General features: G+C 61.2%; 3 protein-coding genes across 4 annotated transcripts; all 3 read left to right on the top strand.

Annotated features, from left to right (window-relative positions):
• The first annotated feature begins 1030 nt into the window (after positions 1–1030).
• PRSS56 (serine protease 56) lies at positions 1031–6789 on the top strand. Its single transcript, XM_089916215.1, is given in 13 exon segments — positions 1031–1290; positions 1938–2075; positions 2463–2516; positions 2633–2822; positions 3190–3289; positions 3377–3536; positions 3776–3918; positions 4165–4327; positions 4526–4702; positions 4788–4952; positions 5032–5094; positions 5473–5579; positions 5944–6789. Coding segments are annotated over 13 exon segments (1851 nt in total). The 5' UTR covers positions 1031–1190; the 3' UTR covers positions 6235–6789.
• Positions 6790–6843: 54 nt separating this feature from the next.
• Positions 6844–14397, top strand: CHRND (cholinergic receptor nicotinic delta subunit). Of its 2 annotated transcripts, none has more exons than XM_089916214.1 (12): positions 6844–7014; positions 7253–7398; positions 7811–7855; positions 8259–8368; positions 8536–8691; positions 8909–9083; positions 9821–10019; positions 11089–11200; positions 11279–11393; positions 12200–12404; positions 12494–12612; positions 13306–14397. In XM_089916214.1, the coding sequence occupies exons 1-12, from the start codon at positions 6963–6965 to the stop codon at positions 13486–13488; spliced, it is 1617 nt and encodes a 538-aa protein (XP_089772340.1). In that variant the 5' UTR covers positions 6844–6962; the 3' UTR covers positions 13489–14397. The 2 variants fall into 2 exon arrangements, with proteins under 2 accessions (XP_089772340.1, XP_022424036.1); XM_022568328.2 differs by having other exon boundaries at positions 6847–7014; positions 8909–9018; positions 9819–10019.
• Positions 14398–18421: 4024 nt separating this feature from the next.
• CHRNG (cholinergic receptor nicotinic gamma subunit) lies at positions 18422–23890 on the top strand. The gene is given in 12 exon segments (XM_089916076.1): positions 18422–18552; positions 18750–18889; positions 19104–19148; positions 19315–19424; positions 19795–20100; positions 20870–20967; positions 21294–21574; positions 21576–21784; positions 22013–22127; positions 22857–23073; positions 23284–23417; positions 23693–23890. Coding segments are annotated over 12 exon segments (1884 nt in total). The 5' UTR covers positions 18422–18497; the 3' UTR covers positions 23867–23890.
• Positions 23891–25195: the final 1305 nt, after the last annotated feature.

Here is a 25195-nt window from a genome sequence, read left to right as displayed (position 1 = left end):
TCCCACCAGGGCACGTTCACCTGGGCAGACAATATTACGGAGGTGATGTCATGAGAGATCCATTCTGAAAAAGGACCAGGCCTGCCAAAGCCGCCCTGGGGTCACCAGCATGCATTGGGGCACCAGGATTCTTTTTTTGGCCCCAGGATATTCTCTGAGGGGCAGAAGAGCACCTCCTCTCTGCCCCAGGTGGGGACTTGGTCCCAGGAGAGCTGCCCGTTCGTGGCCCTTCCCGTGAGACTCCAGAAGACTCCCTCCTGCCAGATCAGGGTCATAGCCACTGAGAACAATGCTGGGCAGGCCGAGCGGGCCCTGTGCAGGGGCAGGGGGTCTGGGAGAGCAGCAGAAGCGGCTGGGGCCTGTCCTTCCCAAACTGGGCCACTGGTGGGGCCTTTCATCTCCCGCCTTCCTCTCTGGGCCACTCCAGCGTCCGCCTGCCTCTGCTTCTTCCCACCCCGCTACCCCCAGTGCGGCAATTACTGCGTTAATTAGGGCGCTTTGATCATCTTTAGAAATGGCCACATTGGGGAGGGACACTGCCAAGCAATTAGGGGCAGAGAGGCTGGGAGCTCGGGCACCTCCTCAGGGGGTGGGGCTGCTGAGGACCCTCAGACACCCCCTGTCTCCTCCCTCCAGGAGCATCTGCCCCCAGCATAACTGTAAACTCCTCGGGGAATAGGGGCAGATGGGAATCCCGCCCCCCGCCCGCCCCCACCCCAGCTCTGAGCCCTGGAGACAGGGCCAGCCCCTGCCCACCAGCCCCCCTCTGCCTGGCCCCCAGCCCAACCGTCAGCTCTTCTGGCCTGTCCAGGCCCCTTTGATGGAGCCGCAGAAACAAGGGCTCCTTTGACAGAAGGGGGGCCTCAGAGCCCGGATGATGAGACTTCAAAGGTGAGGGTCGAGCCCACTATCCCGTTCCGTCCCCCCACCCTGGCCCCCCTCCCGTGTCCCCCCCCAGTCTGTCCTGTATATAGCCCCCCAAGCCCCATTTCCCCTGTGGGCTCCTGGGAGTTAAGGGCCAGGTGAGGAACAGACCAAGGGAAGCCGGTCATTTTGATGTAAAAGAATAGAATCAGGTGATTTGAGGAACAAGAACTCAGCGCCCAGGGGCGGGCACCAAAGGATAACGCCTGGAGGGTGAACCCCGAGGGGGAAAGAGCACGGGGCCGCTTGCCGGGGCCCCGGCCACCATGCTGCTGGCTTTGCTGCTGCTCCTGCTGCCCCTCCCAGACCCGCGGTCTGCCCACGGGCACCCACTGTACACGCGCGTGCCCCCCAGCACCCTGCAAGGTGAGCCCAGGCTGCTCTGAGGGAGAGGCCGAGGTGGGAGGAGCACAGAGCAAGTGGGTCTCGGGCAGGGGGACGTGAGCTTGCCCTCCCAACTCACAAGGACCTTTGGCCCTTTCTGCCCACCCTGCTGGGAGAAGGGGCCAGGCACTGAGACACAGGTGGGAGAGGAAAGCGGAGGACAAGGGTGGAAGGGGAAGGGGAGCCGGCAGGCACTGCCCCAAGGCGTGCTTTCCAGAAGGTTCTGGGTTTAGCAGGGACGAAGGGGCCCAGGGGGGCATCCCCTTGGCTATCTGGACCCCAAGGTGGGCAACTCGGCCCTGGTTATTTTGTGTCAGTAAGCCTGAGTTCTGTAATATCTATACCTTTGGGGTGCTGTTTTTCAAGGTTTCTAAGGAAAAGCCATTTGCAAAGATTCCAGCCCAGCTCAGCTGAAATTACAGAGATACCTCGGGCTGAGAATCTGAGACCGTCTGCTCTGTGTGCTGGGGCCTGGGACCGTGGGGCTCTCTGACCTCCCCATTCTGTCCCAGGGCTCCTGGAGCCCAACCTGCTTCCACACCGGGTCCCCCAAGGCAGGGCACAGGGCTGGGGCGAGGCAGAGGAGCTCTTCCCCCACGGTGCATGACTTGTGCCCCATGTCCTAGCAGCTCTGTCAGCCCAGGGGACGAAAGTGTTGCAGGCTGCCCAGAGGAGCGCCCAGTGGGCAGTAAATCGGGTGGTGATGGAGATCCAGCACAGACTGCATCAGTGCCGAAGTTGTGCCAATCACACCCCTCCATGCCCGGGTGAGCTGGCGCTGACTACCCTGGGCCCGTTCTCCTGTCCACCCCGCCCCCTCCCTTCAGACTTGACCCCTCTTGGGGACAGAGACTGGGTGAGGCTGCAACCAAGATGATGCTCAGGAAGGTCTCCTCGAGTGGAAAGGGCACACCAGGCACGGGCACAGCGTGTGCAAAGGCAGGAGGGCAGGAGCAAATAAGTCTGGGCTTATTTGCTGAGCAGTGAGAAGTTTATGGCAGCTGAAACAGACCCTGAGTGCTACCGGGCAGGGTAAGGGGGGTGGGTATGTGTGCAGGGGGTGCCGGGTGAGGTGGCCGGAGGGCTCGGGCCCAGCCTGGGCTGGAGAAGAGTGGAAGGCCGTCCGTGAGGCTCAGGGGTCTGTTTCTCAGCAGCACCTGGGCGTCCCGGGCCTCGAGCCCCCCTCCTCCAGGATCCACCTGAGCCAGGTGAGGCTGAAAAGGCTCGAGGCGGGCAGGGCTGAGAGCAGGGTGGACCCTGGAGGGGTCTCAGTGGTGAGGATGAGCGGGACTCGTCCCTCCTGACGCCGCTTCGGCCTTTCTAGGGCCGTGTGGCGAGAGGCGCCCGGGCGCTGTCAACGTGACGCGGGCGCACGGCCGCATTGTGGGGGGCAGCGCGGCACCGCCCGGGGCCTGGCCCTGGCTGGTGAGGCTGCAACTCGGCGGGCAGCCTCTGTGCGGCGGCGTCCTGGTGGCGGCGTCCTGGGTGCTCACGGCGGCGCACTGCTTCGCGGGGTACGTCGGGCCCCAGACCCCTGCCCAGACCGGATCCCCAACGCGGGGTCCAGCTCTTCCGGGGTCGGCTGGCGGGCACTAAGCGCGAGGACCGGTCTCTGCTGCCCCCTGGCGGCGGCCGTCCCCTTTCCCGCCTCAAGGCGCCCAGGCCGCCCAGCCAGGGCGCGGATTCTCCGGGGACTCACCGTCCTGGGCCTTCTCCCGACTCGGCGTCGCGCCTTCTCCCGGGCCCGCCCTCCCTGCCCCCAGGCGGAGAAACAGCCCAGCGCGCGGGCTCGCTGGGTGGTGCCTGTGGGCGGAGGGCGGGGTCTCCAGGGGACCTCTCTTGCATCCTTGTGCTGCGCGTCTCCCGCCGCTCGCCCCGCAGCGCCCCGAACGAGCTTCTGTGGACGGTGACGCTGGCCGAGGGCCCCCGGGGGGAGCAGGCGGAGGAGGTGCCGGTGAACCGCATCTTGCCCCACCCCAAGGTGAGAGGGCAGCCCCCAGGCCCTCAGAGTTGGGAACAGCACCCCACCCCCACCCGCACTGACGCTGCGCCGCCACCCCCTCCCCAGTTTGACCCTCGGACCTTCCACAACGACCTGGCCCTGGTGCAGCTGTGGACGCCGGTGAGCCCGACAGGGGCGGCGCGCCCCGTGTGCCTGCCCCAAGAGCCCCAGGAGCCCCCCGCAGGCACTGCTTGCGCCATCGCGGGCTGGGGTGCCCTCTTCGAAGGTACTAGGCAGGGCAGGGCCTGGGGGAGCCGCGCGTATGCGTGGGGAGATTGGGGGGCTGGGGTGATGGAGTTTGGGAAGGCTGGGGTGTAAGAATTCTGACCTACACCCAGCTGTCTTCACAAAATGCTGCCCATCTCGCAAAGCGGGGGGAGTCAAGGAGGGCAGTGGGGGGAGGGAGACCTTTGAAGCAGGACCCCTGCCCTCCAGGCCTGAGCCCCTTCCACTGCTTCCCTGTAGATGGGCCTGAGGCTGAGGCGGTGAGGGAAGCCCGTGTGCCCCTGCTCAGCGCCGACACCTGCAGAAGGGCCCTGGGGCCAGGACTGCGCCCCAGCAGCATGCTCTGTGCCGGCTACCTGGCCGGCGGCATTGACTCGTGCCAGGTATGAGCCCCGACTGATCGGAGGGTAGTAGTGGGCCACTCCTCAGGGGCAGGACGGCCTCCTTTCCTTCCACAATCAGGCTGTCACTCAACTTCTCTGAGCCTCTATATCCTCATCTCTAAAATGGGTCCAAGAGTGGTAACCCCAGTAGAGCTCAGAGCTGCTTTACCCTGCCAGCCATAAGGCTGTCATTGAGGGTGACACGGATCGATGCAGTGCCCTCTCTCTTGGCTCGGATCCTCGCAGGGTGACTCTGGAGGCCCCCTGACCTGTTCTGAGCCTGGCCCCCGCCCCAGGGAGGTCCTGTACGGAGTCACCTCCTGGGGGGACGGATGCGGGGAGCCAGGGAAGCCTGGGGTCTACACCCGTGTAGCTGTGTTCAAGGACTGGCTCCAGGAGCAGATGAGCGGTGAGCGCCCCATCCCTATTCCCCCCTTCCCCGGAGTGCCCGGCAAACTGCCCTGGGACGAGCGCCTTTCCACCCTGCCCACTCCCAGCCTCCTGCGTCGGGAAAGCCTATCCTCCTCCCGCGGAGGGCTTTGGGGGCTATAGGGCCTGAAGAGGGGAAGCGGGGGTGGAGTAGGCTAGCCCCTGACGCCCCTCGCAGCCGCCCCCTTCAGCCGCGAGCCCAGCTGCAGGGAGCTTCTGGCTTGGGACCCGTCGGAGGAGCCGCTGGCAGACGCCGCCCCGCCCTGTGCCTTCTACGCCCACCTGTGCCCGGGGCCCGCGGGCGCCTGTGCGCGCCTGGCGCACCAGCAGTGCCTGCAGCGCCGGCGGCGATGTGGTCAGTCCCGTTCCTGGGGCTGGGCCGGGGACCCGAGGGTCTGGCCCACGTCTGACAGCCGCTCGGACCCTTATCGCGCCCGCAGAGCTGCGCTCGCTGGCGCACACCCTACTGGAGCTGCTGCGGGGCGCCCAGGAGCTGTTCGGCCCGCGCCCGGGGGCGCGGCCACTGGCCCCGGCCCTGGCTCGGCCCGCTCCGTCGCTCCGGGATCCTCCCAGGCACCTCTCCCGCGAGCAGCGGCTGCACTCAGGTACCCCAAGCCCTCGCAGCCCAGCCCCCGCCCCACCCCAGCGCGACCGAGGCGTTCACCTAACCGTGCAGCTCCCCAGGATCGCGGGCGGCAGGCACTGGGTTCCCGAAGCGGAAGTCGGAGCAGCGCGGGGAAGCGAACGGTAATGACGCCCCCTGCCGGCGGTCTCCAGTGGAGTAGGCCAAGGGTGGGCCGAGGCCCGCAGGGGATTCTCCTGGGGTCTGCAGCTGGGAAGCAGTTTCACCCCGCGGGCAGACCCGGTCTCCCCCTCCCTGGCAGCAGGGCGGTTGATTCTTTGGGGGAACTTGTGACTTTGGGCCCTCATCAGTGTCAACAGATGCTGGGCTTTGTGCTATCATTTAACCTCTCTGAGCCTCGGCTGCCCCTCGGCTGCCCCATCTGTAGCAGGAGGAGAAATCTGCCCACTGGGAGGTGTCCAGAGGCACTGGTGGGAATACCACCCCGGTTCCATGCTAGTGTCAGTCCCCTCGTATTCCCAAAGTCTCTCCCCTTCCTGCAGGCTGCCCTGGGCTGGAGCCCCTGTGGCAGAAGTTGGCTGCCCTCCAGGGCACCCATGCCTGGATCTTACAGGTCCCCGCTGAGCGCCTGGCCATGGACTTTCACGAGGTGGGTTCCCGGGCTTCCCAGACTCCTTCGCAGTGGCCTCGGAAGGCTAACCTAGGTCAGCCCTGATGGGGAGGGAGACAGGAGAGACCCTCCCCCAGCAGCCTGGGGTGGAGGTAGTGGGTGGTGCCCAAGGGGAAGGGGATGGGGAGGGCGGCTGTGTGTGAGCTGGGTGCTAGCTGGATGTGAAGGAGTGGGGGGAGGTGTGAGTGGAGGAGCTTGGGGGGTGTCCAAGTGAGCAGAAAGTGTGCAGGACTGGGGGAGGGGGCTGGGGAAGGGCTGGGTCTGAGTGAGAGTTTCTGGGGGCGAGGAGGAAGGGGACCAAGAGTGGGGCTGTGGGCCCCTGAGTTGTCTCCTTCCTCTGCAGGTCCTGGCAGACCTGGGCTCCAAGACACTGACCGGGCTCTTCCGAGCCTGGGTTTGGGCAGGTCTGGGGGGCCGGCACGTGGTCTTTGGCGGCCTGGTGGGTCTGGAGCCAGCCACGCTGGCACAAAGCCTTCCCCGGTTGCTGGTGCAGGCCCTACAGGCCTTCCGCTTGGCAGCCCTGGCGGAGGCAGAGCCCTAGGGACCCCGGATGGCTCCAAGGCAGGGCCGAGGGCTGGGGAAGAAGGGGCACCACCCACTCAGCCCTCAGGTTCCCCCAGCCAGGTGGCCCTGAGCCGTGTCTCCACCCACAGCCCCTGGTCAGGACTACTGCTCCCAGGGCCTGCAGAGGGTCCAGGGAACATGATGACAAACTGTCATGGCCAGAGTTGGGTGTGGGCAGGGGCGTGGGGGGAAGGGGTCCTGGGCCCAACGTACCTTCCCAGATGTACCATCGGAAGATCACAACTGCTTTAATAAACATTATTTATGATCTACGGAGACCACTCCAGAGCTTTCTTAGGATGGGACTGGGGTGGGTGGACATGGGATCTTTGGGGTTAGGGCCCAGCCTCCGGAAGCAGTTAGTTGACAGAGGTCACAAAGACACTGGAGAGGGGCTCCAGAGCCCCCCATCTCAGCATATCGGTATACCTCCCAAGAAATGGCAGTACCGCCACCTGTCACCACCCTGCTGTCCATGGCTGACCAGTGCCGCCCCCGATGGCCCGCCTCTCCACCCGGCCCCCACCCTCACCACTAGCGGTGGGGAGTCCCAGCCTGGGATCTTCGCCTCGTGTCCTTGGGCTCCTGCCCAGCTGGCCAGTCCCTGTCCCCACGCCCGCATCACCTGCCCCAGTTTCTCCAGCCTGCCACAGAGCCTCGAGGTGTCAGATTGCGCTTCCGGCGGCCTCTTCCCTTGGCGCCGCACCCCACCCTGCACCTGTCCCCTCGGCCACCTGCCCGCATTCCCCAGCCCTGCCGACAGGAGGGGCCGACCCAAGACCCAGTCAGAGGGACAGGATGGAGGGGCCCGTGTTAACGCTGGGGCTGCTGGCTGCCCTGGTCGTGTGTGGTAAGAGTGGCCATCACCCCTCCCTGGAGGGTCCCCCAGGACCCCTACCCAGGTCCCCCACGGCATGCTCCCCTCCCGTCCCCTCCTACGTGGGGCTCCCTCTCCCAGCGTCAGGCCCACCTCCCCACTTCCCACTGCCATTCCTCCCTGGAGGGGCCACCCCCCCGGGGCCCGCTCCATGCCCAGCAGGACCTCAGGGCGGCGTCCCTCCCGGGCCCCTGTCCCCGACCCTCCCCAGGCAGCTGGGGCCTGAACGAGGAGGAGCGGCTGATCCGGCACCTGTTTGAGGAGAAGCATTACAACAAAGAGCTGCGGCCCGCGGTGCACAAAGAGGAGACCGTGGGGGTCACCCTGGCCCTCACCCTCTCCAACCTCATCTCCCTGGTGAGTGGCTCCTCCAGGCTGGGCTGGGGAACGGTGGCAGGGATGGCTTCCAGGAGGCCTGGCTGTCTCCTGGCCTGGGATGGCCGTGGAGGAAGGTCAAGGCCCCATCCCGGCCTCTGGTAGCTCCTCTCCCTGGGAAACGCACTCGGGGCCTCTCTGTGCCTCTGCGTGCTGCCCACAGGTCTTGGGCTGAGGATGCCCCTTTCCCTCCAGCTTCAGTTCTGGGTGCCCCCGTTTCGCACCCATGACACACGTGAGAGGCCATATGCCCACCCTGCTTCCTGGTCTACCCATCCACTCCTGGCTGCTGGGGGCAGGCCATTGCCGTGGTTTCCCCTGGGTGGCAGCCAAGAGTAGGTGTCTGGTGAAAGGGTGCAGGCCCCGGGGGGACAGTCCTCCTGTTTGATTACAGAAAGAAGTTGAAGAGACCCTCACCACTAACGTGTGGATTGAGCACGTAAGGAGAACACCCCGCACAGAGCTGGGGGTGGGGAGGGTGCAGGGCCCAGGTTCGCCTGTGCTCGCTTCTGCTTGGGGATCCCCAGCCTGCCTCAGACGCTGTCCTCTGGGAGGGCCTGGTTCCTGCCTACAGACAAACCCCAGGCCCGACCGCCCCTCCCATCAGCTGGTGCTGCCACAGGCCGGGTAGAGCCTTCTGTGGGTTAGGGTCCTGGCCTAGGGAACATTGTCACAGTACCTTGATTTTATTAGGAGACGCTGTCTGCTACCCAACCTCTTTTGTCCCAGCGCCAGCCCCTGTCCAGTCTTCCCCCAGGGAAGTGGTTGCTCGGGGAGCGGGGGGAATGGGGGAGCCCGGACAACAGCAGAGCCCACTGCTGACATTTCTTCTGGGCTTCCAGGGCTGGACAGACAGCCGGCTGAAGTGGGAGGCCAAAGATTTTGGGAACATCAGTGTCCTGCGTCTGCCCTCTGACATGGTGTGGCTCCCAGAGATAGTGCTGGAGAACAAGTTGAGCCGCAGCCCTCCCTGGCTTCCCTCCACCACTCTGCCTCCCTTCGTCCTGAGCGTCCCCCTCCAGTCCCAAGCTTCTGACTGCCCGCCCTCCTCTGCCTCCCCCAGCTCGGCCAACACCCAGCTGGCCAGCACTCACTGTGGCCCTTGTCCCTGTCCCGCAGCAATGACGGCTCCTTCCAGATTTCCTACTCCTGCAACGTGCTCATCTACCCCTCAGGCTACGTGTACTGGCTGCCGCCCGCCATCTTCCGCTCCTCCTGCCCCGTCTCCGTCACCTACTTCCCCTTCGACTGGCAGAACTGCTCCCTCAAGTTCAGGTGCACCCACTTCTCCAGCCACCCCTCCCCCCAGGGCACCCCGCCAGGGGCTGAGGGATGTAAACACGCTCAGGCAGAGGCCCCTGCTCTGTCCCGATTCAAGCTTCCCATCCCCACCGTGGCCCCCTCCACCCGTGAACCTCCTGTGTTAGCCTTTCCCCCATCGGTGGCACCAGCCAGCGGCTGAGGACCACCCTCTGCCCACTACCCTCCCCAGTTCACTCAAGTACACGGCCAAGGAGATCACCCTGAGCCTGAAGCAGGATGAAGAAGACGGCCGCTACTACCCCGTGGAGTGGATCATCATCGACCCCGAGGGCTTCACAGGTGCCGGAGCTGTAGCTGCTGGGTGGGCTGGCCCCTCAGAACCCCCCCCCCACCCAACGGATACAGTCACAGTGACATCCCCACCCCAGAGATGCACGCGTGCATACACACACCTAGGACGTGGACACACAGGGACACAGACGTGCAGATAGACACACACAGGCCAGACCCTTCCCCGTCTGAGCAGGGTCCCTGGGGATGGTGTGGCCGACAGATGAGGGGGGTGGTTAGCCTTCCTGCCCCCAGAGGGCCCAGGGGACGGCTGGGGCTTTGGCTGTCATCCTGATGGTGTGTATGTTGCCCCCTCCCAACGCCCCCCTCCCCTCTCTGTGATCAGGCTCAGATCTTTTACTGGGCCCTACCGCTTGCCCCTGTCTGTCGGAGGAGACCCACATCCCGCTGGTCCCGAGGCTGGTACATCACGGGGAGGAGGGTTCTTACTCTCACTGCCTTGTTATCCCCAAGCCTCCTTATTTGAACCACATATGGCCTCAGCTTCTATTTTTTCCAAGGAGAAAAAAAAAAATCGGTCCCAGAGGAAAACTTCCCCCTTGTGGAGTGAAACTTCCATCCCAACCCCCAGGGAAAGATACCCAGAAACAGAGTGTGAACCGTCGTCCGTGCCCCCACCCCACTCCCAAGCCCCGCAAGCCCCTGCCAGCAGGCCTGGCTGCGGCTCTGGGCTGGCTCCCTCCACCCAGCACCCCCCCCCCACCGCCCTCGACCTGCCCCAAGGCCCACCCCCCACCCCCGGCCCCCTTGCCCGGCCTGACCCCAAGGCACCCACGTGCCACCCGCAGAGAACGGGGAGTGGGAGATAGTGCACCGGCCGGCCAGGGTCAACGTGGATCCCAGTGCCTCACTGGGCAGTCGCAGCCGCCAGGACGTCACCTTCTACCTCATCATCCACCGCAAGCCGCTCTTCTACGTCGTCAACATCCTGGTGCCCTGCGTGCTCATCTCCTTCATGATCAACCTAGTCTTCTACCTGCCGGCGGACTGTGAGCCCAGCCCCGGGCCCCTCCCCGAGGGCCCCTGAGCTCGGCCACCCCTGCCCTGCCCCTCCCTTCCTCCTGGGGGTCGCCGTCCTGGTGCTCCCTGCCCAGGGTCCGGGAACGAGGGCCTCATGGCCTGTCAGTGGCAGGGCTCTGTGACCCTGTCAGACATCCCCCAAGTGGACAGGGCCCCTGGGGGCTCCATCCCTCTTGGACCTCCCCTCTGCCTCTCATCATGGGCTTCCCAAGGACCCTAGGGAGAACTACAAAAGTGTCCCTCTGTCAGGGCAGAGATCGGGCCTGTGTGGTCACCACTGTGTGACCGTGGGCCTGGCTGTTGAACCAATGGGTGGATAACAAGGTCTCTGGGAAGCCAGGGCATGGGGCGTGCAATCTACACACACCTGGTTCGAGAAGGGCACGTGTCATCTGTGGTCACTTGGCTATGAGCAGGGCACAGTGAGTTCCAGAGACAAATGTGACCCCGCCCCGGACCCTGACAGACAGGGTAGAAACTACAAGACTAGGAGTGCAGCCTGGGGGGCGGTGGGGCGGGAGCTGGAGTCTGGCTGCGAGGCGCATTGCAGACTGAGAAGCAGCGCTGGGGCGGGGCCGTGGACCCAAGACCAACGGGGCCAGCACCGCACAGCACGCTGAGGGGCGCAGGTGGGAAGAGCAGGGCGGTACTGGGCTGGGGTCTCTGAGCAAAGGGTTGAGAGCAGGAATGTCATCTGGGTGTGAGGATGCCTTGGGGGTTTCTGTGCAGTGGAGAGACAGAGAAGGTCTGTGATTTAACAGGGCTGAGTGGCAGGGGACTGGTTAACGAGGAAAGCAGGGGTTCCTTGAGCTCTCACCCAGTGGCAGGCAGCGTCTGAGAATTTAACACACACTCTCTCACTTTGGCCTCCCGGCTTTTAGTGGTTGAGGAAACTGAGGCACAGAGAGGTTAGGCTGCTTGCCCAAGGTCACCTAGCAGTAAGTGGCAGCTCCTTAGCCCAGGGCACCATGGCATTGTGAACAGTAGTGCAGGGACCACCGTGGGGCCAGAGGTCCCAGCTAAGGATGGGCTCCCCAGGTGGCGAGAAGACGTCAATGGCCATCTCGGTGCTCCTGGCCCAGTCTGTCTTCCTGCTGCTTATCTCCAAGAGGCTGCCAGCCACGTCCATGGCCATCCCCCTCATCGGCAAGTGAGTGCCGTCCCTGCCTGCCTCACCCCGCCACTCCTCGCCCTGGGCGGGGGCTCCAGGCTGCACCTGTGCCCACAGGTTCCTGCTCTTCGGCATGGTGCTGGTGACCATGGTCGTGGTGATCTGTGTCATCGTACTCAACATCCACTTCCGCACGCCCAGCACCCACATGCTCTCTGAGGGAGTCAAGAAGGTGAGGGCTCAGTAGCTAAAAGGTGGAGGTCGTCCACGTGCCTCTCTGCAGGGAGATGGGTGAAGCCGCAGCGGTACCCACAACAGGGGGTGCTACCCGGCAGCAAAAGTGGCCCTGCTGCTCCCCACGTCCCAGGCTGAATATTACATAAAAGAAGCCCAACGCTAAAGAGACTGCAAGATTTCCTTTCTGTGAAGTTCAAGGACAGGCGAAACCAATCTTCAGTGCTAGAAGTCAGGATGGTGGTTCCCTCTGGGTGTGGGTAGGAATTGATGGGGGTGAGGCAGGAGGGAACATTTTTGACATACAGTTCTTATCTTATCTGAGAGGTGTTTACACAGCTGAATGCATCTGTAAAATTTCACCTAGCTACATACTTAAGATTTGTTGAGTCTACTGTGTGTTTGTTATACCTTGATTCAAAGGAAGGTGAGCAATGTGGGGGCAGGGTGCCCAGGAAGGGGACTGTCCTTGCCTCCTGGCCTCTGCAGGGCCACCTGGTTGTTTTGGGACAGCTGAGGATACTTTAGCAACTTTTCTGGTCTTAGCTCTGCGTTGGGGGCATTTTTCTTACTTTTTTTTTTCATATATAATTCATTTTCAACAAATGAGTTCTTCTCTGTAATGAGAGAGTTGGAAACAACCTAATTGTCCATCAGTAGGGGATCAGAAGAATAAATGACAGCATCAGACGGGCGAGCACTTTGTGGCAAGCCAGGAATGGAGTCACAGATGTTTGCATGTGTGATGTTTGCATGTGTGAAGGTGACCCATGTTTGTAAACTGGCCCCTCCGACCTGCCATAGCTCTTCCTGGAGACCCTGCCTGAGGTCCTGCACATGTCCCGTCCGGCAGAGGATGGGCCCAGCCCTGGGACCCTGGTCCGGAGGAGCAGCTCCCTGGGCTACATCTCCAAGGCAGAGGAGTACTTCTCGCTGAAGTCCCGAAGTGACCTCATGTTTGAGAAGCAGTCAGAGCGTCATGGGCTGGCCCGGCGCCTCACCACCGCACGTGGGTCCCTAATGGCTTGGAGTTCGGCCCATCCACAGGAGATGGGGTGAGGGCAGGCCCCATGCCCACCTCTGGCCTGGTGTCCACAGGTCGGCCCCCAGTAGGCTCTGAGCAGGCCCAGCAGGAGCTCTTCAGTGAGCTGAAGCCAGCTGTGGATGGGGCCAACTTCATCATCAACCACATGAAGGACCAGAACAATTACAATGAGGTGAGTAGCCACAGGGTTGCTGTGTACAGATGTTCAGGTAGTGCACTGATCGGACACATATCTTAAGGGTGCACAGTTCCCCTCAGAGATACCTATCAACTTAGATGGAGCTCACAGTGGGTGCAGATTCCAGGCCTCTCGGGGAGGGGGATTCCCTGCCTAAAATCCCATAGCAGTGTGCAGGGCCAGGCACACACTCAGATATACACACAGGCGCACAGCTCTGCCCTGTTGGGGCCATACTCTGGACCTCCCTTAGGGTCCCTTTTTTCTCCCAGCTGCCAATCACTTTCTGTCCCTGCTCAACTCCCAGCTTGATACTCCAGACAAAGCCAGACATTTAAAAGGCGGCCCTATAGGGTTGTTCAGTGCTACACAACTTAAAAAAATCTCCCCTGACAAAGGGGCATATTTTCCTAGTTCACATATAGGCTAGTGGCAGCACTGAGAGGCTGGGAGGGAGTCTGTGGGCCTGCTCTCTGTCTCCTGGACAGACAGAATGACCAGCCCCGCCTGTGGCTGGAGGTGGGCCTGGGCCCTTGCTGGGGACATGGCAGCACATCCCATCTGTTGCAAGCCCGAGGCAGGCCCCACAGATACGCCGAGGCCGTGGGCCCCAGCTTGGGGTGTGAATATGTGGTTTGAGGGCCCTTCTTACCCCACTGTCTCTGTCTCTGTCACCCTTGCCCCCAGGAGAAGGACTGCTGGAATCGGATAGCCCGCACAGTGGACCGACTCTGCCTGTTTGTGGTGACACCCATCATGGTGGTGGGCACAGCCTGGATCTTCCTGCAGGGCGCCTACAACCAGCCTCCACCTCAGCCCTTCCCTGGGGACCCCTTCTCCTACCGGGAGCAGGATAAGCGCTTCATCTAGAGTGGGCGTGCCCTCCCCAGCCTGGTCCAACAGCCAGGGGAGGCGGCTGGCCTGAAAGGGGGGTACAGGGGGTGCGGTGGATAGCTGTGTGGACAGGGGTGTCTGCGAAACAACCAGCTCTTCCTGGGCAGACCGATTCCCAGCCCTGAGACTTTGAGCCCAGTTGGTCCTGCCAGGCTGGGGCAGAGACGAGCTGAGGTCAATGGAGGGAGGGGGAAGCCCTAATTCTCAACAGTGGTTCCTTTGCAAATAAAGCCAGGAGCCACCGGAGAAGGGCTGAGAGTGGACATCGGCTGGGGGTGGGGCAGGACGATCTAGGGGGAGGCAGAGGGCTGGCTCAGGGACCAGGGAGAATGCCACTCAGGCTGGCCTCTTGGGACCCCTCTGTGAGGGGTCAGAAAGACAGACATCTTCCTGCCTCCCTCTCCCTCAGGTGGGGGTGGAACAGGTGGGATCCTGGGCCTTTACTTCCCAGCTCCTCCAGCCGCTTCCTTCTGCCAACCCCTTAGTCTTGGGCTTCTGAGGCCCCACCTGGAGCCGAGGTTGGGGATGCCTCTCTCTCCAGTCCCACTAGGGAAGGAGTCTTTTGGCAGGTTTGGGAGCATCAGGATTGCAGAATGGCCTTCCCCAGCCCTTTCTGCCTTGGCCACTCTGTCTGGGTCCCCCTGGAAAGCTGAGGATGGGGGTGGAAGGGTCAGGTTCAGCATCCACAGAGGCCAGAGGTCAGCCTGGCCTAAAGCCCCATGCACCATCTAAAAGCCCCAGAACTCGGCCATCCCCCCAGGCTTGTCCCCTTGAGCACCTACTCCTCTTCCCCAAAATAGGGTTGCCAGACAAGACTTGGGACATACTTATACTAAAAAATGATTCATTGTTTACCTGAAATTCAAATTTAACTGGGAATCCTGTATTTTAATTGGCTAAATCTGGCAACTCCACCCCAAAGGGAGCCCCCGCCACTGCTATCCCAAAGGCCTTGAAGGGCTGAGGTTGCAGGAGCCAGAGGATGTGGTTCTGTGTGGTAGCCCACCTCCAAGGTGGCCCCAGTGAGCCACACCTCCTGGCATTCATACCCTCCCACACGGTACCAAGATTGGTCTGTGTGACCGATAGAAGGAGGCAGAAGTGACAGTGTGTCACTTCCAAGATCAGGTCATAGAAGACATTGCAGCCACTCTCTTTCTCTCTCTCTTGCTCTCCCTCCCTCATTCATTCTTAGTTGGCTCTCTGACTTTGGGGAAGCCAGGGGCATGATGAGCTGCCCTGTGGAGAGGTCCAGATGGCAAGTAACTGAGGCCTCCGGCCAACAGCCCTGTGAGTGACCTTGGAAATGGATCCTCCAGCTGAAGTGGCTCCTTCAGCCACAGTGGAGCCTTCAGATGAGATCACAGCCCCATAAAAGGCTCTGAGCCAGAGCCACCCAGCTAAGCTGCTCCTGGATTCCTGACCCTCAGAAACTGTGTGAGATATTAAATGTTTGTCATGTTAAGAGACAAAGCTTTGGGGTGGTTTGTTACACTAGCAGTGTGACCTTGGGCGAACCACCCGTCATCTCTCAGCTTCAGTTTTCTCATCTGCAAAGTGTGGATAAGTCCAGCTCATGAGGCGTCTTGAAGATCAAATTTGCTAGTAGGAGTAAAGGTAGTTACATGTGTCCTGCAAATTTTAGGGGTGGTTATTTATCTCATTCCTCATTCGTGGGCCTCAGTCACTGAGGACAGGCCCTTGGGGCCCTCACAAGGGCCTCCTGCATCCAAGCCTGGCGTGGTGACTGACAGGGGACTAGAGCAGGTTGGAGGACCTGATTCTTCACCTCCTTGATATGCAGGCTTGAGTGTCCCAGCTGAACCCACGTCCCTCAGAGGGAATCAGTGACCTCATGAGCTCAGGTATATAGAAGGCAAAATGTTTGGTCTTCCCATGGAACTGAAGAAAAGATAAACCATTTAAAACCAAAACTGACCCTACTTACTTCTGCTTTCCAGTATGAACCTTCTGAAAATTCAAGGTACAAATATTTAATTTTTTCCCCTCTGAATAGGAAAAGTAGCTTAGACTTACACCCTTCAGATGAGCAGGCAGTCTGGGTCTTCCCTGGAATTTTTCACCAACTCTGGGGTGTCCCTTTCTCGTGCCCAGAGACAAGAGGGCCCAGATCTGATCCCTCAACCACTGTCGTTGCTTTGCTTAGCCACATGGTGGCGCTGTTGGCAGCAGATTTTTACACAGTCAAATAGTGAGGCCTCAGTGTGTCAAGCCTGCTCAGGTGGCTGTAAACCTTCCAGAGAAGACAACCCCCAATGCCCCACTAGACCAAGGGCGCCTCTTTAGCAGGTTACCAGGGTTACAGTGGGTCCCCCGACAGCACCCACTTCCCCAGCACTCCAGCCCCAGGGTGCTGTCAGGACTGGTCCACCCTACGGACCAGTGGCTGCGTGGGGTGGCATGGTTCAGGCGGTGATGTGAGCGATGGGGGCGATGGGGAGCCATGGGGGGCTATGGGGAGCCATGGGGGGCCATGGGGGGCCATGGGGGGCCATGGGGAGCGATGGGGGGCCATGGGGAGCCATGGGGAGCCATAGGGAGCCATGGGGAGCCATGGGGAGTGATGGGGGGCCATGGGGAGCCATGGGTGGCGATGGGGAGCGATGGGGAGCGATGGGGAGCCATGGGGAGCCATGGGGGGCCATGGGGAGCCATGGGGAGCCATGGGGAGCGATGGGGGGCCATGGGGAGCGATGGGGGCGATGGGGAGCGATGGGGAGTGATGGGGGCGATGGGGAGCGATGGGGGCAATGGGGAGCGATGGGGAGCCATGGGGGGCGATGGGGGCGATGGGGAACGATGGGGAGCCATGGGGGGCGATGGGGGCGATGGGGGCAATGGGGAGCGGCAGATGACGCTTTGCTCACTTGCTGCTCGCCTCCTGCTGTGTGGCCTTGGTTCCTAACAGCGCGCGGACAGCTACCGGTCCGAGGCCCGAGGGTTGGGGGCCCCTCTCTTAATGGGTCCCATACTTCCCCCCTTAACCATTCCAGGGCTGAAACTGCCACTCCTCAGAGATGCCCCACCCCCCTGAGAACACCAAAGGGACCTCTCAGAGCAGAGAGAAGGGGAGAAAACAAGGGTTAAAATCTGCATCCAAAAAAACTTAAAAATAAATAAAATCTGCATCCAGAGGGAGGTGGCACAGTTCCTACCAGAGGGAATTCAATCTCCAGAGACTTCCTTTTCCCTCCCAGACACTGGTAGGGAAGGGGAAAGAGAAAGTCAGAAATGTCCGGCGTCAGCTGACTACCTATGCCTGGGGTGGTGGAGGGGGAGGGCAATAGGTGGTCCATGATTTAGCAGAAGCCATTCACTATCTTGGGCAAAGAGCCGTCCTGGAGGAGAGCAGAGAGGAGGAGAGATACCGCTCCGCGAAACGGGTGAGGGAATTGAGTCCAGGGGACACCAGAGGGCAAAGTGGGGAGAAGGAGACATTGGCTTCGTATACTCCAGGGAAAGTGGGCTACACAGCTAGATGCGGGGTGAGAGCGAAGTTTTGCGGGGGGGGGGGCGTGCTGGGGGCGGGCTGTTCAGGAAAACTGAGTGTGGAGCCCAGAGCAGGACCGAACGCAAGGACCGAAGTAGATCAGGGAAGACAGGGGCCACCACTGTCAGCCCCCTGCCCACCCCAAAGTCCTGGAGAAGACAACAGAGACTTTTGGGCCCACTGCAGGGGCTGGGGTCTGAGCCAACCTCATCTGGATCTCCAAGGACAGGACACGTGGGCTGACTTCTAGTTTACTGATATGTTAAAATGCCACAGACACCATTTGCTTGGGGGGAGGGGGACACATCCTCAAATGGTGCTTTCCCTCCAGCCCTCAGAGGCCTCCACCACCCTGTCCCACAGGATGCTGAACGGTGGGCGGCACATATGGGAACCTGCGTTTTCCGTCTTGCCCACGTAGTGGGTCATGTTGACCTGTCTACTTCGAATAGCTGGTCGGAAGACAGGTGGCCAGCTGACAGCAGGGTCCTTGGCTCCTAGATCAGCCTCAGCCCCACTCTTCCCCTGACCACAAACCACAGCATGGATGGAGCTGGTTTTCTGGCCCCTCTAGGTCCCCTCATCTGACTCTACAGGGCCCAGGACCTTGATCTTGCCTGCCTGCCCCCCTTGGACTGTGAGTTCCTGTGAGCGGCTCGGGCTTATCCCTGGGTCCCCCTGGCCTAGAGCTGTCCTGCCACACACTGGGGACTCCGTAAACCTGTGGATGGTTTAATAAATACTGAGGCCCCCCTGAGGAGCCCCTATTCAGGGGCTGTCCTATTCCCTGGAGCCTGCGTTCCAAATCTTCCTCGGCTCTCCTTCCTCTAAAGCTTACCAGACCTGAGTTCCATGCCTCAGAGACCAGAGAACCCTGACCTGACCCCCTCATTTGCATTAAGGTTTCATTGCCTGGGGTCCCTAGTGCATCTCTCCCATAGGCACTTGACCCTCCAGTGTCTCGGTCTAGTGGAGTGACCCATGAAGATGTCAGGGACCATGTCATAGAGAAACTCAGGAACAAAACACGCTTCACCAACGGCCTTCACGCCTCCCCAGATCCTGACCCGCTGGAGGGGGCAGGAGGAAGGGTCCTTGGTCAGGGCCCTTCCTCAGCGCTCTGTCTTTCTCTCCCACACCCATCTGTCCCCGGCTGCGTCCTCAGCACCCCCGGCTGGAACACGGACGGAGGACTGGGTTGGCTGAGCCTGAGAGTGGGGATGGAGGCTGGACCGTCTCTGTTGGGACAGACAGGGCCCCTCTGTCCTCCCCAGCCCGGGTAACCTGAGCCCGGCATTGTGTCCATCCTGGAACAGCTGACAGCGCTGGGGTCAGACAGCTGGTGGGGCTGGCCTGGCTGGCCTGGCTGGGGAGGGAGTGTGGGCTGTTACATGAGACCCAGAGGCTGCATCCCCCTATCCCAGTCCTGAGGAGCTGCAGTGCCACCCCTGTCACTGCAGAGCGCTGTGGCACCATGCACGGGGGCCAGAGGCCGCTGCTCCTTCTGTCACTGTTGGCTGTCTACCTGGGTGTGGACACAGGGGGTCTGGGGCCTGGAGAGGCCAGGAGCAGGGGTCCAAGGCCTCAGGGGATGGAGGGTCTGGGGGGCTACTGGAGCCTGTCCGCCACACCCGGTTCCCTACTTCCCCATGTCACACCCTCCCGTGGCCTCCCCCTCATTCTGCCCCAAAGCCCCTGTACCCAGGCTCACCCCTGTCTGTCACAGGAGCCCAGGGCCGGAGCCAGGAGGAACGTCTGCTCAGGGACCTGATGCACAGCTACGTCCCCCACCTGAGGCCTGCCAAGCACGATTCAGACGTGGTCAACGTCAGCCTGAAGCTCACGCTCACCAACCTCATCTCCCTGGTGAGCACAAGCCTGTAGGACGGGGACGGGGAGGGGATCCCACCCTGCCTCTGGGATTGGGGGAGAGGAAGGGGCTGGCGCCAGCAGCTGGGAGCAGGCAGCGCCCACCGGGGAGAGACCAGGGAGCTGGGAAACTCCCATGGGGCCGCCCAAGAGGCTGGGGTCTTGTAGGGACTAACACCTGGGGGCTTAGCCCTCTGTTCTGCGCCCGCAGAATGAGCGAGAGGAGGCCCTCACCACCAACGTCTGGATAGAAATGGTAAGAAGCCGCCCTGCCGCCCTCTTTTCCTCTAGCAGCTCCCACCCTGGGGCCCCAAGGCCCTCACAGCTGCCTGTTTCCCTCCCATCCCTGCCTCTCCTGCCCCCCCCCGGGCTGGGCCCCCATTCCTGGGGGTCAGGGAGCCTGGCAACCCCTCCCCCTGCAGCAATGGTGTGACTACCGCCTGCGCTGGGACCCACGTGACTACGACGGCCTGTGGGTGCTGCGGGTGCCGTCCACCATGGTGTGGCGGCCGGACGTCGTGCTGGAGAACAAGTGAGGAGGCGGCGCGGGCGGGGGGTGGGGGGGCGGCCAGACAGACGCAAGGGCGGGCCCAGCAGGACAAGGGTGTTCTGGGAGAAAGAGGCAGGGGAACAGAGGGTGCAGCCCGGGGACACTGCGGGCACTGGGGCGCGGGGGCTAAGGGTAGGGCCCGGGGCCAGCAGATCTGGCTCCACCGCCTCCGGGCTGGGCCGCCTGGGTAGGAATGAGGACAGCTCTCTCGGGGGCCCACAGGACAGGCACAGGAAGGGCTGCCCTCCGGCTCTGGCACTCTGTGGGAGCTTAACCTCCGTCAGTTGCTGCCATGACCATTAATGAAGGGGGGAGGGGAGGGCGGCAGCGATTAGGAGCTGGGCCGAGGGAGCCTGGCGTGTGGGGGGTGGGGAAGAGGGGCGGGGAGGGGGCCGGGGGAGGAGTGGTCCCCAGGCCAGGAGGAGACCGGTCAGGGGTGTGGCGGGCTGGGAAGGGTTGGTGGCCCCGGGCCCCATCCACACGTGGCCTGGCCTGTGCACAGCGTGGACGGCGTATTCGAGGTGGCCCTCTACTGCAACGTGCTCGTGTCTCCCGACGGCTGCGTGTACTGGCTGCCGCCCGCCATCTTCCGCTCCTCCTGCCCCGTCTCTGTCACCTACTTCCCCTTCGACTGGCAGAACTGCTCCCTCATCTTCCAGTGAGGCCATTGGCTGGGGTGGGGATTTGGGGAGCCGCTCTAAGAGGGGCCCTGGTCGGGTGGGGACCCAGGGGCCTGGCTCCACCTCCCTGGGGCCTCTGCGTCTGTCTCAGGCCCAGTTGCCTGAAGATGCCCATGTCCCTCCCTGCTAAGCCTCGGTCCCCTCACTCATCCTCCTTCGCTGCCTCAGTTTCCCTGCCTGTGCCCGGAGGAGAGACATCAGTGACTGGGATGGGTGGGCGAGAAGGCACACACACGCCGACACACATGCACACCCACACTAGACCACTACGCCCTACAGCCCCACGGAGAGGACGGCGCTGTCTCAGTATCCTCGTCCATTGATGGGGGAAAGGGGGTCTGTGAGAGGGTCTCCCCGGCTCTTAGAGGAACAGTCTTCCTGAGACCCTCCTCAGTAAGCAGACCCGAGAGGTGCACACTGTATTTCCTCTGTGCTCACCATCGGCCCCTCCTGCCCTGGAGACGGTGGGAGGGAGGAACACGGGGTGGCCCTGGGCTCTTGCCACCAGGGCAGCGCATTGAGCTGCAGTCTCCTGGTCCTTCAACTCAAACTTCCCCAGACCCCAAAGAGCCTGACTGCCCGCCCCTGCCCCATCTCGTGCCAGGGTTTTGTGGAGAACTCAGAAATTCCTGGCTGCACTTTTTGAGGCAAAGCAGCCCACAGTTGCCCTCAGGTGATGGTCTATGTGACCTCATGTGTGAGTCTACATACACTCAAGTCTATCCTCTTTCCCTCCCCATCTCCCAGGTCCCAGACCTACGGCACCAACGAGATCAATCTGCAGCTGAGCCAGGAAGATGGTCAGACCATCGAGTGGATTTTCATAGACCCCGAGGCCTTCACAGGTAACCTCCACCCAAGGCCCCTGCTGGACCTGGCTGTGCGGGCAGGGCCAGGCCGAGATCACACCCCCTCCCGTGTAACTCAAGATGAAAACTACAGTAAACCACAAAATACATAGATTTAAAGGCCCGGCAAACCCCTGATTTTCCCCATGATAATTACTCCAGTTTTGGTGGGAGGGGGATCAAGCATCCATCTTCCCACACTGTTCCCATCCCTCAATGGCGCTCCTTTGGGCACATGCTGGTTGCCCTGTAGCTGGGTCACACGGGCTGCAGGGATCTGCCCGCCCGCACTCCCTGTGCCCACCCCAGCCTGCTGCCTGCAGAAAATGGAGAGTGGGCCATCCGGCACCGGCCAGCCAAGATGCTGCTGGATGAGGCAGCACCAGCCGAGGAGGCCGGCCACCAGAAGGTCGTCTTCTACCTGCTCATCCAGCGCAAGCCCCTCTTCTACGTCATCAACATCATTGCGCCCTGTGTACTCATCTCCTCTGTGGCCATCCTCATCTACTTCCTTCCCGCCAAGGGTACCTAGCGCCTGTGGGAGGGGAGCCCCGGCCCCGGCCGGCGGCAGAAGGGATAGCTGGAAGGGCAGAATGGCACCATGACCTGGGACCAGGGACATGGACTCCTTGTGGGGAGGGGGGTGCCCCACGGTGGGGATGTTGAGATCCGCTCTGAAGGCCTCTTGGTCATGGGCAGCGGGTGGTCAGAAGTGTACCGTCGCCATCAACGTGCTCCTGGCCCAGACTGTCTTCCTCTTCCTTGTGGCCAAGAAGGTGCCCGAGACCTCCCAGGCGGTGCCACTCATCAGCAAGTAAGGCCGGTCCTCGTGCCTGTGCCCGCCTCCTCCCCTCCCTTCTCAGGACCACAGGGCACTGCCCTCCTGCCACCCCCATCGCCGTCATCCTCAGTGCCAGCCCATCACCCCAAGGGATCTGGGGGAATCAGCCACTACGGGTGGGGATGTTGTCTGGGGTGGAGTGTCGAAGGGCCAGCCCCGCCTCCTGCCTGCACCCCACCCCCCACCCCGCCACCCCGGCAGGTACCTGACCTTCCTCCTGGTGGTGACCATCCTGATTGTTGTGAATGCTGTGGTCGTGCTCAACGTGTCTCTGCGGTCCCCACACACACACTCCATGGCTCGAGGGGTCCGCAAGGCAAGCTCCCCGCCCCCGCCCACTCCAGCATCCTCCTGCCCTTTCCACTTACATGCACCTCCCCCTGCACTCCTGTCCCTGGGCATATTCCTCACCTACCACATTCAGCAGCTAATCTGCCCCATGTGCATCTAGAAGCACGTGCCCAAATGGATCAATAATAACATCAAGCGCTTACTATGTGGCAGGTGTATTACATATACTAACTTATTTAATCTTCATAAATCCCCTATGAACTGGGTATTAGTATCATCTCCAGTTTACGTATGAGGAAACTGAATCACAGAAAGGTTAAATAGCTTACTTGAGGTCGCACGGCTAGAAAGTGGAGGAAGCAGGATTCGGCCCAGGCAGCCTGGCTCCAGTGCCCGTGTGATCTGCAGCCCACCTGCAGCAGTCAGCTGGGACCCTTGTTACAAATGCAGATTCCCAACCTACCCCAGGCATCCTGGGCCAGGGGTGGGGCCCAGGAACCCGTGTCTCCAACAAGTGCCCTGGTGATTCTGATGTGCACAAAAGTTTGGGGGCCCAGGTTCAGTGTCTGGCACGGAACAGGTAAGCTGTACCGGGGCCAAGCCACTGCCCCTGAAGTGCAGCCTCTGGGCCCCCAGCGCATGAGCCCTTCGTGCCAACCATCACCTCCTGCTCCGAAGCCCAGCCTGGCCGCTCAGTCACCCAGGAAGGTCTGCTGGCCGCTAAGCTAAGCCACCCACGACATCCCCTCTTCAGGTGTTCCTGCGGCTCCTGCCCCAGCTGTTGCGGATGCACGTTCGCCCACTGGCCCCAGCGGCTGTGCAGGACGCCCGGCCCCGGCTACGGAATGGCTCCTCCATGCGGTGGTCAATCACAGCCGGGGAGGAGGTGGCCCTCCGCCTGCCCCGCAGTGAACTCCTCTTCCGGCAGCACCAGAGCAATGGGCTAGTAAGGGCAGCGCTGGAGAAGCTAGGTGAGACAGAGGGTGTGACACTGGGGACACTCCTGCCCAGGGACTTCAGACACAAAGGGTCTGTTGGCCAAGGTGCCTGGCACAGCAGATGAGTGCTGGGCAAGTGTCCAGGTTGGGGGGGAGAGGGGCTGGGGTCTCTAAGGAGAGGCCACTTTCTCAGACTGTTTCTCCTCCATTCTACTCCCAAACCTTTCTCTCTCTCTTCCACAGAGAAAGGCCCGGAGTCAGGGCAGAGCCAGGAGTGGTGTGGCAGCCTGAGGCAGGCCGCCCCAGCCATCCAGGCCTGCGTGGAAGCCTGCAACCTCATTGCCTGCGCCCGGTACCAGCAGAGTCACTTTGAGAGTGTAAGCCAGTCGGGAGTGGAGGTGGGGTTTGAGTACCTGGTGAGGGACTTGGACCTGAGATGGGGCAGGATGAGTGGTGTGGCCATGGTAGGGCAATAGGATGGAGAAAGTGGAACTGGGAGTGGGGCTGTGGAAGAAGCCAGGTTGAGGCCTGGAAGTAGGTGAGAAGGGCTCAAGGAAATGAAGAACGGAGGCCTGCTGGATGGCCAAGGGTGGTACAGGGATCCAGCTTGGTGCCACCGCTGGTCATCTCATCCCCTGCTTCTCACCCTCAGGGGAACAAGGAGTGGTTCCTGGTGGGCCGAGTGCTGGACCGCGTCTGCTTCCTGGTCATGCTCTCGCTCTTTGTCTGCGGCACTGCTGGAATCTTCCTCATGGCCCACTACAACAGGATGCCTGCCCTGCCATTCCCTGGAGACCCCCGCTCCTACCTGCCCTCATCCGACTGAGCCAACCAATTGCTGCTAGCCATGTGGAGTCTTATCGGCTGTGTTCTGTTGCTGAGGTCACGAGTATGCTCTTTGGGAAGCCCCCTTCAGGGCCACGTGAGCCAACCGTTCCTGAGAAAAGCTGGGGAAATAAAAAGACAGAGCTGGAGCCCTGGAGTGGTTGGGGATGGGATGCTGGCAGAGTGCGTTAGTGGGATCAGCATCTACACGGCACTGGCTTGGTATTCCTGGCACTCCCCTCACTTGAGCAAAGTGTTATCAACTCCCATCATTTCTGAAGCCCTAAGGACTCTGTTTTATCTTATCCCCAACTAGGCAAGGTCCTATCCCTCCAGGCCTGGGCCTCCTTTCCCTTCTACAAGTTCCCCGCAGGCTCCTAAAGGAGGGAAGTCAAGAGAGAAGTGAAGCGTAGCAGCCAATGCTCTAGCGAAAGAAGGGGAGCAGAGCCCACTCCAGCTGGCATCTGCCTACTTTCTTGGGGCTGTACGCACCCAATAGTCATGTGCACCAGTGACCTTTCTATTCAGATACATTTTTTTGCCATCGATCACCAAACATTTTATGAGTTTTATCATCTTTTTTCATTATTAAGAGCTCCTCACAGCATTATGGATAAGCAAGAATCACTATTCCCCCATGTTTAGGATGGGCAAATTGGGGCCTAGAGTAAGAGGGGCGTCCCAGAACAATGATGGCTAAATAAGGGTTGGAGTCCACAATTCCCAACACTGACCCAATCTTAGACACTCTAAGAAAGTTCTATGGCCTGGAAAACGGACGCCTCTTCCTTCTCTTCTCAAAGGCCAGGGAATTTGCACTGGTCTCAAGGAAGAGCGAGGCAGGGAGGCAGGGAGGAGACCCTGACCAGGCTCCCTTTGCCCCACTTAGGAGACGAGGGCCAGGGTCTTTCAGGGGTGGGGGTGGGGCGGGGAGTAAGGCCATGCTTTGAGAGTGTAACTGGGGCCTGAGTTTTGTTGGTGACAAGACAACTTGGGCAAGTCATTTGTGCTCCCTGAGCCTGTTTCCTCATCTGTAAATATGGGCACAGATATCAGTTCCTACCTCCCCTCATCACAGGATCAAAGGTGCGGGTGAAAGTGATTAAAAAATGTTAAAAGTGTCACATAAAGATCTGACAATGGGACATTGTTGGGGGGGAGAGGACCTCCCCCAAGTACAGGGTTGCTGGCTTTGGGGATCAATCACCAGCAGGTTCATTTCATTTATTCCACTGTGTGTGTGTGTGTGTGTGTGTGGCGCCCGCGCTGCTGTGTATTTCGAGTGTCAGGCAATTTGATGACGGTGGGATCATCTCTGGTTCCTGTAAGC

This window comes from Delphinapterus leucas, chromosome 8 (genome assembly GCF_059928025.1).
Source record: "Delphinapterus leucas isolate spDelLeu-1000000601 "Yukka" chromosome 8, BTC_Dleu_Yukka2, whole genome shotgun sequence".
NCBI lineage: Eukaryota > Metazoa > Chordata > Mammalia > Artiodactyla > Monodontidae > Delphinapterus > Delphinapterus leucas.
The sequence above is the reverse complement of the archived record's forward strand: the minus strand, read 5'-3'. Positions and strand labels throughout refer to the sequence as shown.